At 42.4% G+C, this 22,227-nt stretch overlaps 1 protein-coding gene across 12 annotated transcripts in view; it reads right to left on the reverse strand.

Annotated features, from left to right (window-relative positions):
• Positions 1 to 22,227, reverse strand: part of NEO1 (neogenin 1) — a 516,517-nt gene that overhangs the window by 67,464 nt on the left and 426,826 nt on the right. For all 12 annotated transcript variants that reach the window (XM_073363103.1, XM_073363101.1, XM_073363105.1 and 9 more), the window contains exons 10-14: positions 11,159 to 11,307; positions 8,601 to 8,739; positions 6,626 to 6,675; positions 5,604 to 5,748; positions 3,037 to 3,147 (exon numbers count right to left, since the gene is read on the reverse strand). In XM_073363103.1, the coding sequence (XP_073219204.1) occupies positions 3,037 to 3,147; positions 5,604 to 5,748; positions 6,626 to 6,675; positions 8,601 to 8,739; positions 11,159 to 11,307 (594 nt within the window). The remainder of the gene's footprint in view (positions 1 to 3,036; positions 3,148 to 5,603; positions 5,749 to 6,625; positions 6,676 to 8,600; positions 8,740 to 11,158; positions 11,308 to 22,227) is intronic.

The raw sequence follows: 22,227 nt of genomic DNA on the forward strand, positions 1-22,227 counted from the left end.
ATCAAAGTATTTCCATGACAACAGACTGATGACATAGCAAAAAGATTATAACTTTACTGTAGAATTAAGGAGACAATTTTATAGCTTTAACAACTGCCTGTAAGAAGTTATTAAATTTGCTACATAAATCACTTGTGATTTGTCCAGTGGACTCTAGGTTAGTAGTCCCTCTTTAAATCTATAAGCCCCCTTTATTTACCAAAGCAAGTACACAGACATATTGTGACTATGTGGCTGATGTTTAATACTCTTATAAATCTGCAGCACCTCACTGGTTTAGTTATGAGCCCACTGCATGCAGTCTTACTGCTGAGACATCATCAGAAATGAGCACCTGTGGAATCCACATTAAGGGTCTGAACAGAGCAAACACCCAATCAGGATCCAATCAAATCGATCAAAACTGTGTAGCTGAGTTCAGATGGATTTCCACAGCACTATCAGAAGAATAGCATCAAAGTAATTTTAATGAAGGGCTTTTACCACCATTGTTAATTGAAATATAAGCAACTAAACAAACTTAATATATATGTCTGCACCTTTAACTAAATTGCTTGAAAGTAAAGGAAAAATAGCTGCTTTTTATTTGCATTACTTTCTCCATCCAGTGGAACCTGCAGTGGCAGATGTTAAATATTCCAAATAAAAGATAAGATGGATTAATATTAGGTTCACACAAACAAAAAATCAATTCTGCTAGTTCTGCTGTCTCCTGCCTGCAGGGTTTCTCGCTTAATGAACTGTGCTTTATTTATTGAAAATATGCAACCAACTTCACTGATCAGGATGTCAGCTCATAACATGCTTATTGGCCTGGCTAACCTAGAGGGCTTATGGTCTCCATCTAATATTACTGGTCAATTAAAATTCACAATTATTAAATGCAAAAAGCTACATTAATACAGTGCTAAAAATGAGAGATTAAATTGTACAAACTCAGTCCATTCTAAACCTCTCACAACAGTGTACAGGGGCCATTACATCAACTGGAGATCAGACGGGTGCAGAGGTGCCACAGCCACCCCACTCCATTATGGTGGCACTACACTGTCATAATATTGTCTTATACAAGAGAATCTTTCACAAGCCAAGGTGAGCAGAGTATACGGCTGCTTTAAACAAAAAAGGAGGAATAAAAAGGAAGGTGATAAAGAGAAAAAAGAGAAATGCAAAAAAAGATTAACCGATTATTAAAACTGATCCAAGGACTCTATTCATAACCACTTTCTAAACTGAAATTTCTGTCTGTGGCTACCTCTTGTTTGAGCTAGGAAAGGCAGTGTTTTCTCCAGCTCCCTAAGGTTGCCTGCTAGTTTGTGACTCTTTACCTTAGCCATTAGTCTCCAATGTGGAACCTGCTACATACTTTTTGAAAATCTAAAATATAGTGCACCTACTGAATTCCCCTTACCTATCATGGCAGCTATATATCGTCAAATAACGTCAGCAGATTAGTTAAGTACAGCCTCACATTCATTGATGAGGTCACACTGGTTATCCTTACTCACCTCTGTTTTTCAAGATATTCTCTTACACTGTCACTGAATGCAGTGTCTAAGAGTTCTTGTATGAAATGATGAAGTGACACTTTTAAAAAAAACAAACACAGTTTGCTTCTTACCAAACTCAACTGCAGTTGGTCAGATTCTGGATAGCCCCAACTAAACCATCTTTCCTCATTCAAATCCCTCCTAGACATGCAGGATAGGATTTTTAAAACCATCTAGAGGATTTAATTTCAAATAGAAGATGATATGGGTCTAAATTCCCTAGACTACTTTGAAAATCAACCTCGGTTCTTCCGTAAGACCCCAAATAGTTATCATTTTCAGTCAAATGCCCTCTTACCCTCTCTCTACTATAAAGAAGAAAGGGGTGAGAGAGAAAGAAGTTTAGAAGAAGAAACAGCCTGTCACCAGGGTGTGAATCTAAGTACATAAGTACCTAAGTACGTAACATAATCCTATTATTGTTACCTTCGTCCACATTTTTCCCTTGTCTACTAAGTCTTTGTGCTTCCCATTCATTTCACCACAATTATAGTTAGGCCTCAACCTGCAATGTACAACTTGTGGGCAGACTGCTGAACACACACAGCCCCACTGCAGTCAACAAGACACCCCCTAAGCCAGGAGTGGCCAACCTGAGCCTGAGAAGGAGCCAAAATTTACCAATATACATTGCCAAAGAGCCACAGTAATATGTCAGCAGCCCCCCATCAGCTCCCCCTCCCTCCCGATCAGTTGTTTCGTGGCATGCAAGAGGCTCTGGGGGGGAGGCACAGGGGAGGGGGTGAGAAGGGGTGGAGTGGGGGCAGGGCCTGGGGCAGAGCCAGGGGTTGAGCAGTGAGCACCCCTCAGCACACTGGAAAGTTGGCGCCTGTAGCTCCAGCCCCGGAGTTGGTGCCAATACAAGGAGCTGCATATTAACTTCTGAAGAGCTGCATGTAGTTGGCCACCCCTGCCCTAAGCAGAGCAGTCTGCCAAAGCGCTGGACCTTTGAAGATTGGGGCATTAGACTGGAATTCTTTGGGGCATGCACTGTGTCTTATTTGCTTCATAAAACACTAGCCTGCTGTATAAATGATGAGTATATGATCACACTTTTGCTTGCCTCAAGGAACAACTTTTTTCCCACTTTTGCAGGGTGAAAACATGTGGAGGATTAAAGTCATGTACCCAATTACATTATTTCTTTTCAATAGACATTGAATAATTCATAATTGACATTGGCACCCTGTAATTAGGTATTATTTAGTGGGGAAGGCAGCACAATACATAGAACTGAAAGTAAAGGAGCAGTATTTACATCTTCAGTTTTCAGGCCAATTTCTTGACAGGAATTTTATTACATTAGTGACTACTACTAAAATTATATATAAATAAAATACATGTGTCCTGTTGTGCAATTAGAATATAGTAAACACAATGGAGCAAAATTATGTTTGCTTTGGAAAAAGGTCTGCCAAATTTTGTAGTTACCCTGGTCCATGAATTTTGAGGTCTTTAAAGTCAGAAACATGCTTATGCTCCTTACCATCTAGATCACTCTCAAAAGTTTCTGCTGATATCCAATCAGTAGCTGGTCCTGTACCATTGCTTGTTAAGGCAGCCACACGGAAACTATATTCTGTACCTCGCTCAAGACCTAATATAAAAATAATATACAAGTTACTAAAATAGGAGCTCTAACGGTGATCAAAGAATCACAATTTCTAATTAAAACATCAAGAATCTCACCATCAGACTTTGACAGTAAAAGCTTGTTAATGCAAAACTAAATGAGTGGATGAACACACTGTAGCTGCTGTTGTGACATCGCATGGGTCAAGCCTGAAACGTAGCCAGTGAGTTAAGTGCACTATGTTTTGACCTTTCACCCCTGAGACTGCTGTTGAGCAAAACCTGAGGTCAGGAATGGAAATCAGCACTACTTGCAGTGAGACTCCAGTAAGTGAAATTGACACAAATTATTGTGTAGCAGCCAGACTGTGACAGCAGACACCCAGGACTATGGCGCTCTGGAGACCTTCCCTGTAGGTCACTGGCAGAACAGCATGAACGTCGTGTGTAACATATATAGCCAGCTGATAAATGAAAGACTTTGCTTTTCATGCTAGTAGCCCTTTGTCTGCACAACAGAAACCTCCACATTTCTATAACTAACCTTCTGCATTCAGTGCCAACTATTGAGTGATCAAAGTATGTAGGAAGTGAATTATTCTTCTTAGATAGGTTTCAGAGTAACAGCCGTGTTAGTCTGTATTCGCAAAAAGAAAAGGAGTACTTGTGGCACCTTAGAGACTAACCAATTTATTAGAGCATAAGCTTTCGTGAGCTCTCGAAAGCTTATGGTCTAATAAATTGGTTAGTCTCTAAGGTGCCACAAGTACTCCTTTTCTTCTTAGATAAACATCTATAAGCTATAACCAAAGCAATGGTAAGATACACTGTAATAGTTAATATATACCTTTATCAAACATACATATGAATAAGAGCATCCACAGTTACCCCCCAAACCCACCACTGTGCCATTTAAGGTATTTTAAATAAGGAACATAAACCTTTATGGCATGGTTTGAAAAACACTTCCTCTGTGAGCAATTATTCCATACTTGTCCATTATGGGATTTCTTGCACCTGCCTCTGAAACATCTGGTACAGATCAGTGTCACAGACAAGATACTGAATTAGATGGACCACTGGTCTAATCCAGTGTGGCAATTCCTATGTAGTGGGAGCTAAGAATTCAAGATGGTATCCAAAGAGCCTTAAAAAACCCAGGATTCAAAGGATCATGTTACATCTTGGAGGAAACAATCCACGGAAAAAACAAAAAACAAGATTTAAAATCCCCCGAGCATAAAATCTTTGTGGTACAACTAAAGTTGTATTAGTTTCACAGATCAGCTAATTTTTAAATGAACACTAGAGTTAAAAACCAGTTCAACATCACCTTCATTATTCACATTTTCGTTTATTATAATAAATGTTTAGAATTTATTTCTTGTATTTTTGTATTTGCACTATTCAGAGCACTCAATTTCAGTTTTGTTTATAAACAATTTCTAATCAGCTCCACTTTACAGAATTCTGTTATATGAAAATAGTAAAGTCTGGATTGTGAATGCTATTTTTAAAGGAATACCATTCCTCTGAAAATTTTCCATTGACCTGTCAACTGATGTTAAGTTTACAGAATTCAGATTGTTCTGACAGAGCCCATTTACATGTACTAATGATATGGGTTGCATGCTAAATTTCCTTAATGACAAGGGTATGATGGGACTAAAACAAAACAAGTGTTTCCAAGTGTAGTTTGGTTTGGCTTTACGTGCCCTAAATAGAAGAGGTCCTGCTCCATTCTCGAGCCCCACAGCACCACTGAAACTCACTGTGCACGGAGCTGGCAGATCTGGGAACAAATCATGCAACTGCCCATTTTAAGTGTGTGTTCATCTAGTTAGGCTATTATTTTTAGAGCCCTGTGTGGATACAAAATTTGTATACACATCTGATCTGCAAACATGGTCTGCAGATATAAAGTGGATATCCACAGATTTGCAGGGCTCTAATTATTTTATCTTATAGCAAAAACAGTGGCTGGCTAGTTGTGACTTCAGAGTTTAAAAAATGAACAAAACATTTAGAATCACTTATGTGTTGAGTGTCCTGATTACTTTTGTTATATGATGTACATATACAATTCTATCAACAATAAAAAGAGTACATTAGCACTTTTCAACCAAGGATCTCAAAATCCTTTACCAAGGTTCCACTTTGCAGATAAGGAAACTGAGACACAGATGATTTAAGGGAGTTGTCCAGTACACACAGCAATCCAATGGCAGAATTAGGAACAGAACTCAGGTCATGACTTCAGTCCTGCCCTACCTGCTGTCCCATGCTGCCTCCAAACTTACCACAATTAGCTCATGTAAAGCACATTTTCAGGTCACCTATAAATGCTAGGAGTGTATGGAATCTTGTTCCCAAACCTGCCATTCCCAGGAACAAGCAGGACCTACTCAGCTCCTGATAACAGGAGCTTGGGGATAATTGTGACTTTTTTCAGTTTTAACTAAATGATGTAAAATAGCTTACCTTCAATTAGCTGAAAAAGTTGTGTCCCACCAATGCTCTCTGTTACCTCACTCTTACGAGATGCTTTACGGTAGCGAATTTTGTAGCCTGTGATTTGACCATTGTGTGTTCCTGCAGGAGGGGGCTGCCAATGTATCATGATGCTCTGTGAAAGGTAAAATGCATTATAAATCACTGCCTCCCATCAAGCCGATCGAACTGTTTTATTCGTAATGCTCCATGTATTACCCCCCAAAAATACAAATAGTAAAACAGAGGATATTCAGGAAAGAATTTTTAATTAATCTGCAAAAATACTCAAATTGTAAAATCTTTGTGCCTAAATAAAACCGAATGTGCACATGGTTCTCTATTTTAAAGTACCCAGGAGGCTATCCTGTAATAATGTTTATATACACATATGTATACACACAGATATATGAAATTATTATAAATCAGACACACAGGGCAGTAGTTAATCACTGGGAACACATTCTAGCTACTTCAGGGTTTTACATTTGATCTAAACTCTTCCGTTCTGTAGTACAGAGCCTCTGTTCTTAGCCCTGGTGCATTGCCATTTAGTTACGTGTACTCCTAACCCACAATGGAGCTTGTGCTGCTCCATACACAGGGTCATAATTCCTCTAGTTTCTTAGTACACACACAACTGAATAGAAGACAGCAGGCACCATCTCCCAGAGTAAGACCTGAGTTGTACCAAAACTGATAAAGTTATCCAAGTGGTTGGAAACTAAGGACATGTAGGTTGGAGGAATCAGGTGATGTACATGGAAAGAAAAAGCCTGCCCTGAACCTGAATACTTGGGGAGATAGTACAGAACTGATCTGGAATTAAGCCGATCAGGGTCTGTGATCTGGAGAGGGGTAGTCTTTCTGGGAGAGGGGGACATGTGTCAAAGTCTGCTTGAGGGATGGGAGGATTTGAAGGAACAGTCCAAGGGGGCTTGAAATTTTGGTCAACCTGGGCTCCATCTACTAGTCATCCACCCGTCAAAAATGGCAAATTAACAGCATCTTACCTTGGAATTCCGCACTTCCAGCGACAGATTCTGGGGTGCAGCACTGGGGACTAGAAATGTTTTAAAAAATTACTCCTCCAAAACTCTGTAAGTAATAGAATTCCTCCCTGATATCGGTCCATTGCATAAGAGTCAAATCCCAAGATCTCTGGTCTTAGACCATATTTTATATACTTATTAAATAGCTCTACCATGAATACTTTACGATAGACAGTAATTGTTCAGCCAAGTAGGTCTTACGGTATATAGATCTAGTGGACACAGGTTCTATATTTTTAACCTGAGTGCCTACTAGTAAGCACCTGAATAAAAGGGGCCTGATAGTCAAAGTTTCTGAGCATCTACATCTCACATTGACAACACCAGAAGAGATGGTTGCTCAGCATCTTTTAAAATCAGAACATTTACTTAGGTTCCTAATTTTGGGCACCCAAAATTTGAAATTTTGTCCGTATTGTTTATATCATGACATCCTCCCAAAGGAAAATTGGATACAAAGTAGCTCAGGTCTGTTTAGTGGTATAAAATGAGAAATTCTTTGTTAAACTGTTTAACTAAACAGTAGCAACTTGGTATCATGACATTTACAATTGGGCTGTGAAAAAATGAACCAATGGATATATTAGAGAGCCTTAGACCCTGTTATGTCCCGTCTGCACTGATTTAGTGGTGCAAAGCTCACATAAAGTTATCCCAAAGGGATAGCGGAGTCTTCTCCTGGCATAGAAACGAAGAGCCAGCATAATGTAAGGGGCTAGGGTGAGGCTGCAGCATAACAAGGCTATATAGGTTGGGATCAGAGCATTCTGAACTCTGGTGATACTTAGCTGGCAGAATAGTTCCTAGGGAACCATTCCAGATAGCATCAATTGAGAGCCCTCCTATGGCTACCGTAATTTACGCTGGGGACTAGCTAGACTCAGCATGGGGGTGGCAGAAGGGCAGGCTTCTCCCTGAATGTGAGCTCAGCACAAGTGAAGATTAAGCCCTGCTCTCTTTCACAAAGACGAAAACAGATTAAGAAGAAGAAAACAAAAACTGAACACTTTCTGCAAGTGGAGCCTGCTTGCAAATAGGGGTGCGGGAAACCTGAAAAAGGGAAGAAGTATCTGAAGGGCAATCAAGAATAAATACAAGCATATTTCAGAGCTAAGCATTACACGTAAAAGCCAGTGTTAATAGTGGCCACTACAATTTTTTTTAAATATAGCCAAATTTACGTACTTCCCTTTCCGATTGGCTTGCCTGAAATAATGTAACAATCGCCTGCTTTTAGCAATAAATACTACTGATTTAACAATATCCACATGGGAAGCAGATCAGAAATACAGGGTTTTTCCCCATCAGCTAGCAAACTTAGCAGGTGAATTATTAAAGGGAAAAAAGGAGAAGAAAAAGTGTAAAGATAATGTAAGAACAAACATGAAACATCAAAGAAATCATCAATTTATCATAGCGGTACTGTATGTGCCACTACAAAAAAGCATCTTTTAAATTTAAGACTAGGACTTAATCATTCCAATGCAAGTATTTATTCTGGGGTTGATGATTATTATACAAGATCTCCACCTATGAACACTTAAAATGAAAACTCATTTAATGTGAAAAATCTGCCTACACACAGTAAATTACAGAAACTCAAAAAAAAAATCTGGGGTTACTGGCTTCAGTATTATTCTGTGTTTTTGATCTAGATATGTTGTACAAGCGTTAGTCCATGATGTGAATATTAGAGAAATAATTGCTTGATTATTAGAAAAGCAGATGTTTTTGCAGGTACAGTAATCTCCTTCCACCCACTTCCAACAATCTCAAAGAGGTCCATTCAGCATGCACGAGCATATTCCGCAACCAGATCATGATACAGGGCAATGTCTTGCAAGAAACTTCTGCAGTTCTATTTGGTTAAAAATCCATTTAATCGGAAGAGATCACCAAATGATTTCCACAAGAAAACTGGAATAAAGCAACTCACCATCTGACAGAGTTTGCACAACAACATCTTGGGTAGAGACTCCAGGACCGTGTTTATTGTAGGCTACCACTCGGAAGCTGTACTCAGTATATTTCTTTAATCCATTAATGGTGTAGGAGTGACCTCCAACATCAACATCCTGTTCACAAAGATACATGCGACTCAATCCCTAAAGCAATGCTGACATGCTAACAGGACTGGCTCCCGGCAAGCGCTGCAACCTGGTGTGCTGGGTCACAGTGCTGCTCAGGTTTGGCCCCTGCCTCATCATGATGGAGGGGCAGCTGGGCAATACAAAGATTAGGGATCACATTAAAGCCACCAATGGCTAGGCAGCAGTTCTGCAGAAAAGGACCTAGGGGTGACAGTGGACGAGAAGCTGGATATGAGTCAGCAGTGTGCCCTTGTTGCCAAGAAGGCCAATGGCATTTTGGGATGTATAAGTAGGGGCATAGCGAGCAGATCGAGGGACGTGATCGTCCCCCTCTATTCGACATTGGTGAGGCCTCATCTGGAGTAATGTGTCCAGTTTTGGGCCCCACACTACAAGAAGGATGTGGATAAATTGGAAAGAGTCCAGCGAAGGGCAACAAAAATGATTAGGGGTCTGGAACACATGACTTCTGAGGAGAGGCTGAGGGAACTGGGATTGTTTAGTCTGCAGAAGAGAAGAATGAGGGGAGATTTGATAGCTGCTTTCAACTGCCTGAGAGGTGGTTCCAGAGAGGATGGTTCTAGACTATTCTCAGTGGTAGAAGAGGACAGGACAAGGAGTAATGGTCTCAAGTGGCAGTGGGGGAGGTTTAGGTTGGATATTAGGAAAAACTTTTTCACTAGGAGGGTGGTGAAACACTGGAATGCGTTACCTAGGGAGGTGGTAGAATCTCCTTCCTTAGAAGTTTTTAAGGTCAGGCTTGACAAAGCCCTGGCTGGGATGATTTAATTGGGGATTGGTCCTGCTTTTGAGCAGGGGGTTGGACTAGATGACCTCCTGAGGTCCCTTCCAACCCTGATATTCTATGATTCTATGAAACCTAACCAGTGCTGTGACCCTGCTCACTGGGCTGAAACACCTGGAGTGGCGAGCTGTGCTCAGCCCGGTGGGTGGGACAGGAACCACCATTGCAGGGTTAGTCACAGACACACACAAAAGTTAGCAGACAAATAAGAAATATTGAATATCTATGGCTTTCTTATCCACCCTGACAAGCCTGCAGCCCAACCCATAATCAGCTACAGGGGCAGCATTGTTGCTTTTTCCTTTAAAGTCACAATCTATTGAGTCAACAAAGCTTAGTCACAAAAGAGGATCCCACTCTCTTCCTCCAAAATACTAGCAGTCGAACTCAAGCAATAGAAAGATTAGGGATCACATTAAAGCCACCAATTAAATTAGCTGTTTCCATCTCTTGTAAAAGAGGAATGAATCTGTCTACAAACTTAGCAAGTCCACTTGACATAGTCTGAGTTAATATTGCTAAACTTAAGATCCTCACTGTGTTTCCAATACTTCTTAGCAAGCTCATTGACTTGGCTCTTAAGTATTCCCAGGACACATTCTCTTGTGATGGTGCATGAGCCTTTTGTTGCCCTCTGGAGATGACTGCATCCCTGATGTTTCCCACTGAAGTGGTGGCCCTTAGAGAAGGGCTCTGTGGGACAAACAGCCTGGAGATACATTTTCGTATTAATTCCCAACAAGAACTCAGTCAGTTCAGGAAGACACTCCCACGTGGGAGTGAATTAGATATATGAGATACATGTAAAGCTTTGTGGAGGGAATGGAGCCAGAGACTTCTGATACGTTATTGTTATTGTGGTTAAACCAGAACTGCTGAAATAAATCCAAAACCCAGATAGGCTTTTTGTATTTAAGTCTCCTTTAAAATTTCTGAGTACCCACTCAGAGCCAAACTTGCCCTTTCATAAATATTTCTTCATACGCATTCGCTAACTTGGGGCCTTGTCTATGTAAAGGCTGGTGCAGCTTACCTAAAATCAGTTTTAAAATGAGCAATTTGGTTAAAACAATGCAAACTCCAGTATGAAAAGACATATTGCTATGTAATTGGATTATGTTGATTCATCTTGCCTTGTGAAAAGCTAAACCAGCACAAGTCAGTTTTAAACTGATAAACTGTTGTAAACTCCTATGGATTTTCTTAACTAATTTGCTTTTAAACTAATTTTAGTTTAACTCGTGCAACTTTTTTGTGTAGATCAGACCTGAACAAGTCATGTATCAATTTGCTGTTAAATTAGATGAGCTAGAACATAGAATACTGTCTTAATTTTGTTATGTTCGTACTTCATGAATCCCACAATACTATAAAACTCTCAGTTCCTCTTTTCAGAGGGACATTCAGTTTCTATAGCTCCATAGTTTCACCCTTAATACGCTGGCATTATCCAAACTGCCAGTCAAATGATTGGCAGGATGTTTTGAGAAACTCAGAGGAAAAGCGTTATAACTAGAAAGTATTGTTATTGGGTATATGGCTGTATGACCAGAGTTAAACTGGCATTATATTCTGTCAAGAGAGATATAGGTATCATACCTGTTCATTATCTGTCCCCTTTTCCATGTAATACAGCTTGTAGTTCTGGATTTCACCATTGCCTGACAACGGTGTGTCCCATGTGACAGTGATTGAAGTGGGTGAATTAGCATATGCTCGAATGTTCGGTGCTGGACCAGGAAGTTGAACTGGAACATAAACATGAAACTAGTGTAAATTCATCAAACATAACTATTAACTTTGACATTGCTAAATATACTGAGGCAAACCCAAAGAGCAATCAACCCTGAAATACTCCTTAAAACAGGTATTCTGGGTAACTGAACAAACCCATTAATATTACTGTACATTTTGCAGGCACAAGTTGTGTCCGCAATGGGAGTCCACCCTTCTGAAAACTTATCCCTACATATTGTGCATAGACTTTTAGGCACATTCTACTAACAGTGAATCAAACTCCACTCTATTACACCAGTTTTATATGGATGTCACTTCCCTGACATCAAAGGAGCCACATAAGCATAAAACTGTTGTAAAGGAGAGATAATATGTTCCAGTAATTTTCCACCCTCTTCCACACTACCTCAGTTTCAGAATACCTGAACTCCATTTCACTAATTGGCAGACTGAGAGATATGGTATTGTCTCAAATGGTAGAAAACTTCATTTTTTAATCTCATTATTTGCAAACCCTGCAGACCACAGAGCAACTTCTGATTTCAAAAGGAGTTCTACTGCAAAGGTACATTATATGTTGGAGCTTTTTATATTGCACTTCAGAGATATATTCTGAATGTATCTGCTCTCCATTCATGCCAAAACAGAACTTGTTTTGAAGATCACAGAAATATCAGCCAGCTGGTGTAACAGATGGAGCAAAATCAAAGAACCTCTGACACTAATACTTTCTTCCTTCTCTTCCGCCAAAACAAACACAAAAATTATCCCATTCTTTGTGTCACTGTGTGAAAATTTCATAAAATTCTGAGGTAGAAATCTGAGGTAGAAAATTCTCAGAAAATTTCTGAGGTAAAAATCTGCAAAGGCACTTACATTTACAACAAATGCTTTAACATTTGTAAACCACTTCCATACACTTTAAAAGGGATGAAAAATACATGCTTAAGTAATTATAATATGTTGATCTAGCTGTCTTTGTGTAGTGCACATTCAAAGTATTTGCACTTTCTATGCTCAGCTGAGGCAATTGTGTGTGGAATACAGGAACAAGCGGTACAGAACAGAGATAAAACATTAACAGAACTAGAAGTAATCATAGTTATAGAAACTAAGGGTTGATGGGATCAAAAGGATCACAGAGTCATAAGAGATAAAAATTAATGGCCTGATTTGCAGAGCTGTTGGAATAACCCCATCTCCCACTGGGGACAATGGGAGCTGCAAGTGCTCAACACTTTTGAAAAAGAGGCAATAAAACTACATTTCAAACAGCATGACAAAAATAGGCAACATTCAGAGTACTGCCTGTTCTCTCATGGACTGTGTATAGTTACTGATGTTTTAATCCACCTAGCCATTATTGGTAGACACAGCTCACTAACTTCCAGATCCTCAAAAGCTTAACACAATTGGAAATATCAGAAGTACCCCAGAAAATTCTGGTTTGGACAGAAGCAAGTTGTCACTCTTATCACCTTCCAGAATAAAGGTTACTCTTCAGGGAGAAACTCTTGGCTTTCAGAACTGAAAAATGCTCTTTATTATCTTTATGATTGGCAATCATATCCCATTCTTAAAAAAATACAGATTTAGGTAGTGAAACAGACAAGACAGTCACCTATCTTTTTGTAACCGTTGTTCTTCGAGATGTGTTGCTTACATCCATTCCATTCTTGCTTTGTGTAAGCTCACATGTGCAGTCGTCGGAGATTTTTGACTTAGTGGTATCCGGAGGGCTGGCTGTGATACCCCCGAGTGCTGCGCTCATGCGTCGGTATACCAGGAGCCGCTGACCCTATGCCCTCTCAGTTCCTTCTTGCTGACAACTCCAAGAGGGCGGGTAATGGAATAGACATGAGCAACACATCTCGAAGAACAACAGTTACGGAAAGGTCGGTAACTGTTTTTTCTTCTTTGAGTGCTTGCTCATGTTGATTCCATTCTACATGACTCACAAGCAGTGTCCACGGAGGTGGGCTCGGAGTCCACAGTCTTGCAGCACTGCTCTGCCAAAGCCAGCGTCGGCTCAAACTTGCTGGGTAAGCGCATAATGAGATGCACACGTATGGACAGATGACCAGGTAGTGGCCCTACAGATCTCTTGGATTGGTACTTGTGCAACGAAGGCCACTGATGATGCTTGTGCCCAAGTCGAGTGTGCCATCACGATCGCTGGCAGAGGCACCTTCGCCAGCGCATAGCAGTGGCAGATGCTCACCTCGGGGTGGAGTGACTGCTCGTGGCGAGATGAGAAGGCTCTGCTGAGGCGATCCGATAATACATTCTTGGTCCTGGGAAGGTGTGCTGCCACAAAATGAATGGCATGCTGCACACAGAAGTCCCAGAGCCAGAGGGCTTCCTGGCAAAGTGCTGATGACCTTGCACTACCTTGCTTTCTGACATAAGCAACACAGTGGTGTTGTCTGTCGTGGTGTTGTCTATCAGAACTTGAACGACCTTGCCTTTTAAGTGGGACCGAAAAGCGTGACAGGCCAAGCGAACCACTCTGAGCTCCCTGACATTCATGTGGAGGGAGCAGTCGACCTGGTGTACTGTTTCCTGTTCTGATGAATCGTGAACAAGTCCACCTGGGGAGAGCCCCAGTTTCTCAGCCTCCTTGTTTTTTTGGGTGAAACTAGATTGCCCTTACTTGTCTCTTTCATTGGCTGCAGAAACAACCAACAACCCCAGGGGCGGGTGAGTGTACAAGTATTTGAACCCCTTGGCTGGGATGAAATACTTCTTCTCAGCCCTCTGGGAAGTGGGTGGCATTGAGTTCGGGGTATGCCAGAGGGCTTTTGAAATCTTTAGGACCCCTTCGTGCATTGGGAGAGTGACATGTGCAGCGGTGGATGCGGAGAGCACATTAAACAAAGCGTCTGATTGCTCCGCCATCTCTTCCACCATTAGGCCTAAGCTAGTGGCCACCCTTCAGAGCAGGGCTTGGTGTCCTTAAAGTCATCTGGTGGGCTAGTACCCACAGCCTGATCTGGAGAGAATGAGGATGACTCTTCCACTGCGGGCAAGCCCAGGGCATCAGCTCCTGTGGGGAAAGAGGGTCTTGGGGTGGGCACCTGCCCTTCCACCCCAGCATCCACTTGCACTTCACCCACTGAGTCTGGTGCTGTCGGTGCTGTCTGATACTTGTCCGACGCAGCGACTGAACGGTGGGTTCCAAAGAGGATGGATCTAGACTGTTCTCAGTGGTACCAGATGACAGAACAAGGAGTAATGGTCTCAAGTTGCAGTGGGGGAGGTTTAGGTTGGATGTTAGGAAAAACTTTTTCACTAGGAGGGTGGTGAAGCATTGGAATGGGTTACCTAGGGAGGTGGTGGAATCTCCTTCCTTCGAGGTTTTCAAGGTCAGACTTGACAAAGCCCTGGTATGATTTAGTTGGGGATTGGTCCTGCTTTGAGCAGAGGGTTGGACTAGATGACCTCCTGAGGTCCCTTCCAACCCTGATATTCTATTATTCTATGACTGACCATTGGTGCGACGGGGGCATTGGCATAACTGGCATACCCCAGGCATTCCAGTAAGGCCATTGCGCTGGCCTCTGGCCCTGCTGCCAGGACAGTCTAGGTCATGCCTGTTGGGAATGTGGACAGACGGCAGCCACGCTTGCAGAAGCCAGAGATGGAGCCAAGCATGGCTGGCCAAGTATGTACACGTGGCCATGTGGTCCAACAACTGCAAACAGGTGTGAGCCACGGTGAGCTAATAGTTCTTTACATGGGAGATCAGGTCCAACATGGCCTGAAAAAGATCAGGTGCAACATGGCTTCCAGAAGGAAGGCTCTAGCTCACGTGGAGTCGAGAACCTCCCCAATGAACTCTATTCACTGGACGGGTGTTAAGGTGGATTTTTTCTCATTTATTAACAGGCCCCTGTTGTGGCAGGTGGAATGCACCGGATCGAGGCTCCTTTGCACTTGCTCCTGACACCTGCCCTTGACGAGCCAGTCATTGAGATACTGGAAGACCTGGACACCTCAACATCTCAGGTAAGCAGCCACGGGCGCCATATATTTTATGAACACCCTCAGGGCTGATGAGAGGCCCAAGGGCAGTGCTGTGAAATGAAAATGGCGTCCACCCACTATGAAACAGAGGAAACGTCTGTGACCTTGGAATATGGAAATAAGCGTCCTTTAAGTGGAGGGCAGCATACCGGTCTCCTGGATCCCAGGTGGGAATGATGCCAGGGAGAAGGAGTTGCTCGTGAGAAGGGTCCCTGAAGGGAAAGAGGGGGGTGGTAGGGAGGGGCGGCTGAAAACTGCAGGGTATAAAACAGAGATTCTATGTCCAGCACCCAGCAGTCTGAGATGACCTGTGACCAGGTTGAATGATAGGGATGAAAATAGTTGAGGAAAGAACAAGGTGGATCCAGGGAATTGATTGAGGCATCGCTCTCAAGCGCACCTTCAAAATGAGTGCTTTTGGCCCTCGGGATGCTGCACTGGGGCAGGCAGCGCAGGTGAGTGGGAGGAGGAAGGGCAGAAGCGACTAAAGCTCATGTGTCTATCCCTTCTCCTTGCAGATGCCTTACGAGGCTGCCAAGGCCTTGGCAGAGGGGTCAGCCAGAACTGCTTCCATGCAGACTGCAGCATATGCATGGTCAGTGAGTGAAGGGTGGCCCAAGTGTCCTTTAATCCATGCAGCCTCACATCAGTCTGCACTGAAAAGAAACCGTTCCCATCGAATGGGAGGTTCCAGATAGAGGCCTGCATCTTTTGGGACAGGACGGCAGTCTGAAGCCAAGAGCTGCACCTCATAATCACCGTGGCTGCGACCACCCTACCTTTCTTGTCCGCCACGTCCCACACTATTTGGAGGGAGTGCTTAGCCACCGTGGTGCCCTCCTCCACCAGGTCACCAAATTCCTGGGCCACACCCTGTGGGAAGGACTCCTTGAACTCATGGAGGGAGTCCCCTAAGTTAAACTTGTATTGCCCAAGAGGTCCTGATGGTTCACTATCCGGAACTGCAGGCTGGCTGTTGAATACATTTTTCTCCCAAAGAGGTTCAGTCTTTTGGCCTCTTTATTTTTGGGAGTTGAACTAGTGTGCCCCTGCTTGTCCTTTTCCTTAGCCGCAGAGACAACCAGTGAGCCCAGAGGTGGGTAGGTATAAAGGTACTGAAAACCCTTTGGCCGGGATGAAGTACTTCTTTTCAGCCCTTTTGGAGGTGGGAGGGATGGACGAAAAGGTCTACCAGAGGGCCTTGGCAATTTTCAGGAACCTGTCATGCACTAGTAGTGCAATACATGCCAGGGTAGAGGCTGAGAGGACAAAGAAGAAAGTGTCCCCCTGATCGGCCATCTTCTCCATCTCTAGGCCCAAGTTCTCGGCCACTTGTTGAAGCAGGGCCTGATGTTCCTTAAAATTGTTTGACAGGCTGGCCCTCAAGGGTCCTGCAACCGCCTCGTCTGGGGATAAGGATGACGATGAGGCATCATCCCCAGTGGGGGATGGAGGTTTTGTGGTGGGCACTGTCTCCTCTACCCGGACCTCTGAGTGGGTCTCATGCCTGAGCCCGGTGCCGCCAGCTGTTGCTCCAAGGTGGCAACAGATGTGTGGTGCGAAGGGGGCATCGTCATCACTGGCATGTCCCATGCGCTCAAATAAGGCCACTGTGCTGGCCACTGGCTATGTTGCCAAGGCGGTGACGTAGACATAGATGCAGACTCAGGTGCCCAATCGCACTGGTGGAGTTTTGGCAAGGGGCTGAACTGCTCTTCCGTGCTGGAGGAATCATCCTCTGGTGACCATGGCGGGGCTGTCGACACCTGTGCCTGCTGTAGTTTGAACCCACTGCCTCTTGTCCTGCTCTCCACGGAAAAACAGAATAACTTTTCTTCATCTTTTTTGTTGCAGCCTTTCACATATCTGAAGACCATTACCATATCCCCCCTTAATCTCCTCTTTTCCAAATTAAACATATCCGGTTCCGTCAACCTTTGCTCATATGACTTGCATTCCATCCCTTTGACCATCTTTGTCACTCACCTCTAGATCCTTTCCAGTTTCTCTACATCCTTTCTATACATTGGTGACCAAAACTGGATACCCCACTCCAACTGAGGCTTAACAAGCACTGAGCAGAGCAGTACTATCACCCATGACTTGCATGCTATGCCTCTGTTAATGCAAACTAAAATTACATTTGCTTTTTTCGCAAGAGCATTGCATTGCTGACTCATGTTGAGGTTGTGATCCACCACAACTCCCAGATCCTTCTCAGCAGTGCTGCTGCTACGCCAGTTTTCCTTGAGGAGGTGTTGCGCTGTACCGTCAAGAATGAATACACTTGCTCTGAGGTCCAATGGGAAGTGAGCAAAAGACTTACTGAGAGTCTCTGGGTGAGGATAACAAGGGAAAAGAACAGTAACGATGTTATGGTGGGGGGGGGGTCTATTATAGACCCCCAAATCAGGAAGAGGAAGTAGATGAGTCATCCTACAAGCAGGTAACAAGATTAGCTAACACACATGAGCTGGGGGATTTTAACTTTTCCTGATATCTGTTGGAAGACTATTAGAGCAAAACATAATAATGCAAATCCTGCAAATTATTAGCATGTGTAAGGAACAACTTTCCAATTCAGAAATTTGAGGAAACAACCAAGGGGTCACCTATTTTGGATCTGGTTTTGACCAACGGTGATGAATTAGTTGCAAACGTGAAGGTGGCTGGGAACTTGGGAGGATGTGATCATGATCTGATAGAATTCAAGATCCTATGGAAAGGAGGACATGAGAACAGCAGAACAAGGACACTGGATTTCAGAAAGGCAGACTTCAACTGACTCAGAAAAATTGTAAGCAAGGTGCCATGAAAAGATCAATTAGGAAGAAAAGAAGTCAAAAGGGGCTGATAGTTCTTTAAAGATGTAATACTATAGACTCAATATCAAGCTATTCTGACACAGAGGAAAGATAAGAAGAACCATGGGAGGCCAATGTGGCTGCACAAGGAGCTTTTTTAAGCTATCTAAAAACCAAAAGGGATACATACAGGAAATAGACGGAAGATCATGTCACCGAAGAATACATGGGAATATTAAGACCATGAAGGGACAAAATCAGGAAAGCCAAGGCAAAGAATGAGCTACAGCTGGCAAGAAATGTTAGAGACAGCAGGAAGAGGTTCTTCAAATATGTCAGACAAAAAAGGAAGATCAAGCACACTGTTGGTTCACTGCTCAATGGAGAAGGTGAGCTGAGAACAGAAGATGACAGGAAGGCAGAGCTGCTAAAGCCTACTTTGCCCCAGTTTTCTCACAAAAATATAATGTGACCAGATGGCTAGCGAAGTTACCATTGACAATAAAGGGAAGGGATATAGATTGGGACAAGAAAAGAACATGTCAGAGATCCACCGACAAATTTGCCTATTTAGAAACTGGGGGATTAATTCCCTGAAAGAAAACTATCGCCTTCCTCTCATGGATAAAAGTGACCCAGCCAAAATTTTAATTAGATCTGCTTACAAAAGTGGAGAGAACTAAATCTGGTTCACTCTGACTGTTTGAATTATTTGGTTATGAATCATTTCATTGAATTAGCACCAACAGCTAAGTCCATCCCATGTCTATCCCTAAAAGGACTTCTCTTATTCTAAGGGAGATTTTCAGCAGACAACTAAATATTTCAAACAAACAATTAAAAATGTATATTAATGCTTCTCAGTTCCTTTGATTCCAATCCATTTGTCTTCTTTACATCTATGTTACTAGAACATTATGATTGCATGGTTAAATACTCAAAAATCAGTAAAAAAAAAAATAAATAAATCAAGGACTAACATTATTACACAACTCTGCCTGCTTGTGCATACACATTACGATACAGTTACACCATCACAGACTATTTTTCAAATACTTTATTTTTTCCACAACCTTAGATGCACATTGTGACTCTAAGAGCATTCCAATGCCAGAGGGCAGGGGGTTCCTTGTATCTAGCAATGTCTCAGTGTGCCCCAAATCATTCTTGTCATAATCTGTATTTAAAAGATGTCATGTAAGGTATGATATGCAAACTGGTAATGCACTAATCATTAATAGTATTGAGTTGTGTATGCATGGGTGATGTATGAAAAATTATAAATATGTGATGGAAATGCATTCTAGAAATGTGTTGGCAGGTAGGGCTTAAGTTACCCACTCTGTACAAAGGAATGTGTCTCTAATGTAAATTAAGCAGAGAGACAATGGAAGTACATTTAAATAAAAGGTTAACAAAGCCATCGAACTAGCAAGTTGGGAGATAGCCATATAACTATCGTGACAGGGGAAGAAGACTGCAAAAATTAACATGCCGTCAGCAAGCTGAGCCCCCAGAAGGGTTTCCTGACTGAAAACACAGATAAACTTTGAGGACATAAGCAAAGAGCCATTCTGACTTCTTTCACCTGAATAGACAAAGAAACTAGGTGCTTTGAGCTCTGTGGTGGATCTTGGCTAAGAACTGGCCAGCCATGCTGGAAGAACTGTGGTGAGAAAACTACTCTGAACAAAAGGTTCTAGTTTCTTAAGTTAGGGTTTATTCTTCAAAGCGTTTTTTTTTTTTTGTTTAACCATTTCTTTCCCAATTCCCTCTACTTGGTATTACTTAAATATCTGCTCTTTGTTAATAAACTTAATTTTGGCTTATTACACAATCATCTCAGTGCAGTGTTTCAAACTGAAGAGTAAAATCCTCAGCCAAACTACCAGGCTAGTGCTATGTAGTCTCTTTAAATGGACCAGTGAAATTGATAAAGGTTTGTGAGTGCTGCAGTGAGATAGACTGAGCACTGAAGAGGAGATGGTCTGGGGAAGACTTGAGGGGCTGTTGTCATCACCCTGCAAGGAGTAACCAGGATGGTGGAAGCGAGGGTGAGGCCATAGTCCTGTAAGGAGGCTGCTGGTGTCAGGACGCTGAGCCACAGCTGCACAGCTCAGAAGCACCCAGGACTACAGGGCAAGCAATGACACAACCCCTTACTGGTCTGAGTGACTACTCAAAGCGTCACACATATATGGGTATCTTGTACTACTGTATACTACTCTGTATATGAAAGAATCCATGAAAGTAAGTAATATGAAAAGTAAACTACACTTCCACAGTATACCAGATTAAGTATACAATACCTTAAAAGTGAACATGTACATGTATATACAGGCCAGTATTGTATATAATTCATTTGCAGCATCTTATTATGGAAGCAATGGTTGGTTGGTTCTATAGTTAAGGCTGAATTGAATTTTGCGCCTGAAGTAGGGATTCACCCACTTTATTTCATATGGTGAATACTGTTTATCCCTCCCCAAAATTACAGCACTTACTCCAATTTACAAATTAATTTATGAGTTAAAAATAATTTGAAATGGCTCCTTTAAGAAGTTTAGTTCCCTGGGTCAGATTATTTTTGTCCTGAATTGTGTTACAGAACAACAGATTCTTCAAACTTTCCATATTTTGTGCATGTATATAAAGAATTAGTAATTATTTTCCCCATTATTCTTTATAACAAAACAACCTTAACTGCTCTAACATGAGGGGGAAAATGAAACTTCTTTTTAATCTGGGACTACAAAAATTATAAACTAATCATAACTGTATGGTTAATTCACTGCAACGCTATAGGATGAAGTGAAGATTTGGGTGCCTTAACTATCTATTTTCATACCTCAGCTGTAAGGATAAGGCCTTTGTCTGTAGACATATGGCAAGGCCTAAAGCCCAAGACCTTCGTCTGCAGCCAAATTAAAAAAGCAGCAGCCATTAGCTGAGAAGCAGGAAGTCACATCCTCACATTCCATCTAAATTACATTAAAACAACGTAATATAAGGCTGTTAAGAAGGATACCCTGTCCTAAAGGCACCCACTACCACCAGATAAAGGAACAGATCTTTAAGATGGTTAAAGAAAACTTAGTTTGATTGATTTCTTGACAGACAGAATGCTCTTATCAATAGTTGTGAGATCCTAATTTCTTTATTGTTTTGTCATTATGGTTCCCACTTCTCTATTGTTTGTATGTACAATCTCTGTCTGGTTCTTTTATTGTTTCTGTCCGTTATACAGTTAATTTTGCTAAGTGCAAATCAATGAAGGTGGTGGGGTAGGATTGGTTAGAAAATTTTGTTACAATATATTAGCATTGGTTAGTTAAATTTTAGTATAATGATTGGTTAAGGTATAGCTAAGCAGGTCTCAATTTTCACTATATAAACTGGGATCCAAAAGGAAGTTCTTTGGGAACCAGCTCCGGGATACAGCCCCAAGAACAGAGCTGCCAGATCTCAACACTCTGCCAATGACACCATGCAGAAACTGAAGTCCCCCAGATGGACCTGATCCTGATTGGCCATCAAGAAAAGTTCATCTGTTTTATTGGGAGTGGTGAGCATTGTATGTGTAGTGTGTGCATTCTAGTTTTTGCTGATTGTTAATAAATAGAGGTTACACAGGATATTACTGTGTAAGGCTCTTTCACCAGTAAAAGACCCCATAAACCCACAAAAGATTAAGCCCTGACTCCACAGAGAAAGGGTGTTTGCCTGAAGCAGCAGAAGAGCCTGGACCCCTAGGAACTAGGAAAGGGTGGGTGCCTAAATTAAGAGGATTATGTCTTGAGCCCTAGGAACCGAGTAAAGGTGGGTGCCCTAGAGCAGTGGTTCTCATCTGGGGGTCCACGGCCCCCAGGGGATCTGTGAGCCTTTTCAAGGGGGCCACGGGGCCCCGTAGCTGAAGGCCCAATCCCCGGTGCACCCTCCCACACAGGGCTAAAGCCAAGAGAGGCATGGGGCAAAAGCCCTGGTCTCTGGTGCCTCCCCCCTGCCCAACCCTGCGGGGCTGAAACCGGGGGGAGGCGCGGGACTGAAGCTTCAATCCCAGGCACCCCCACGGGGCTGAATCCTGGAGCCCCTAGCCCTTGT

This window comes from Lepidochelys kempii, chromosome 10 (genome assembly GCF_965140265.1).
Source record: "Lepidochelys kempii isolate rLepKem1 chromosome 10, rLepKem1.hap2, whole genome shotgun sequence".
NCBI lineage: Eukaryota > Metazoa > Chordata > Testudines > Cheloniidae > Lepidochelys > Lepidochelys kempii.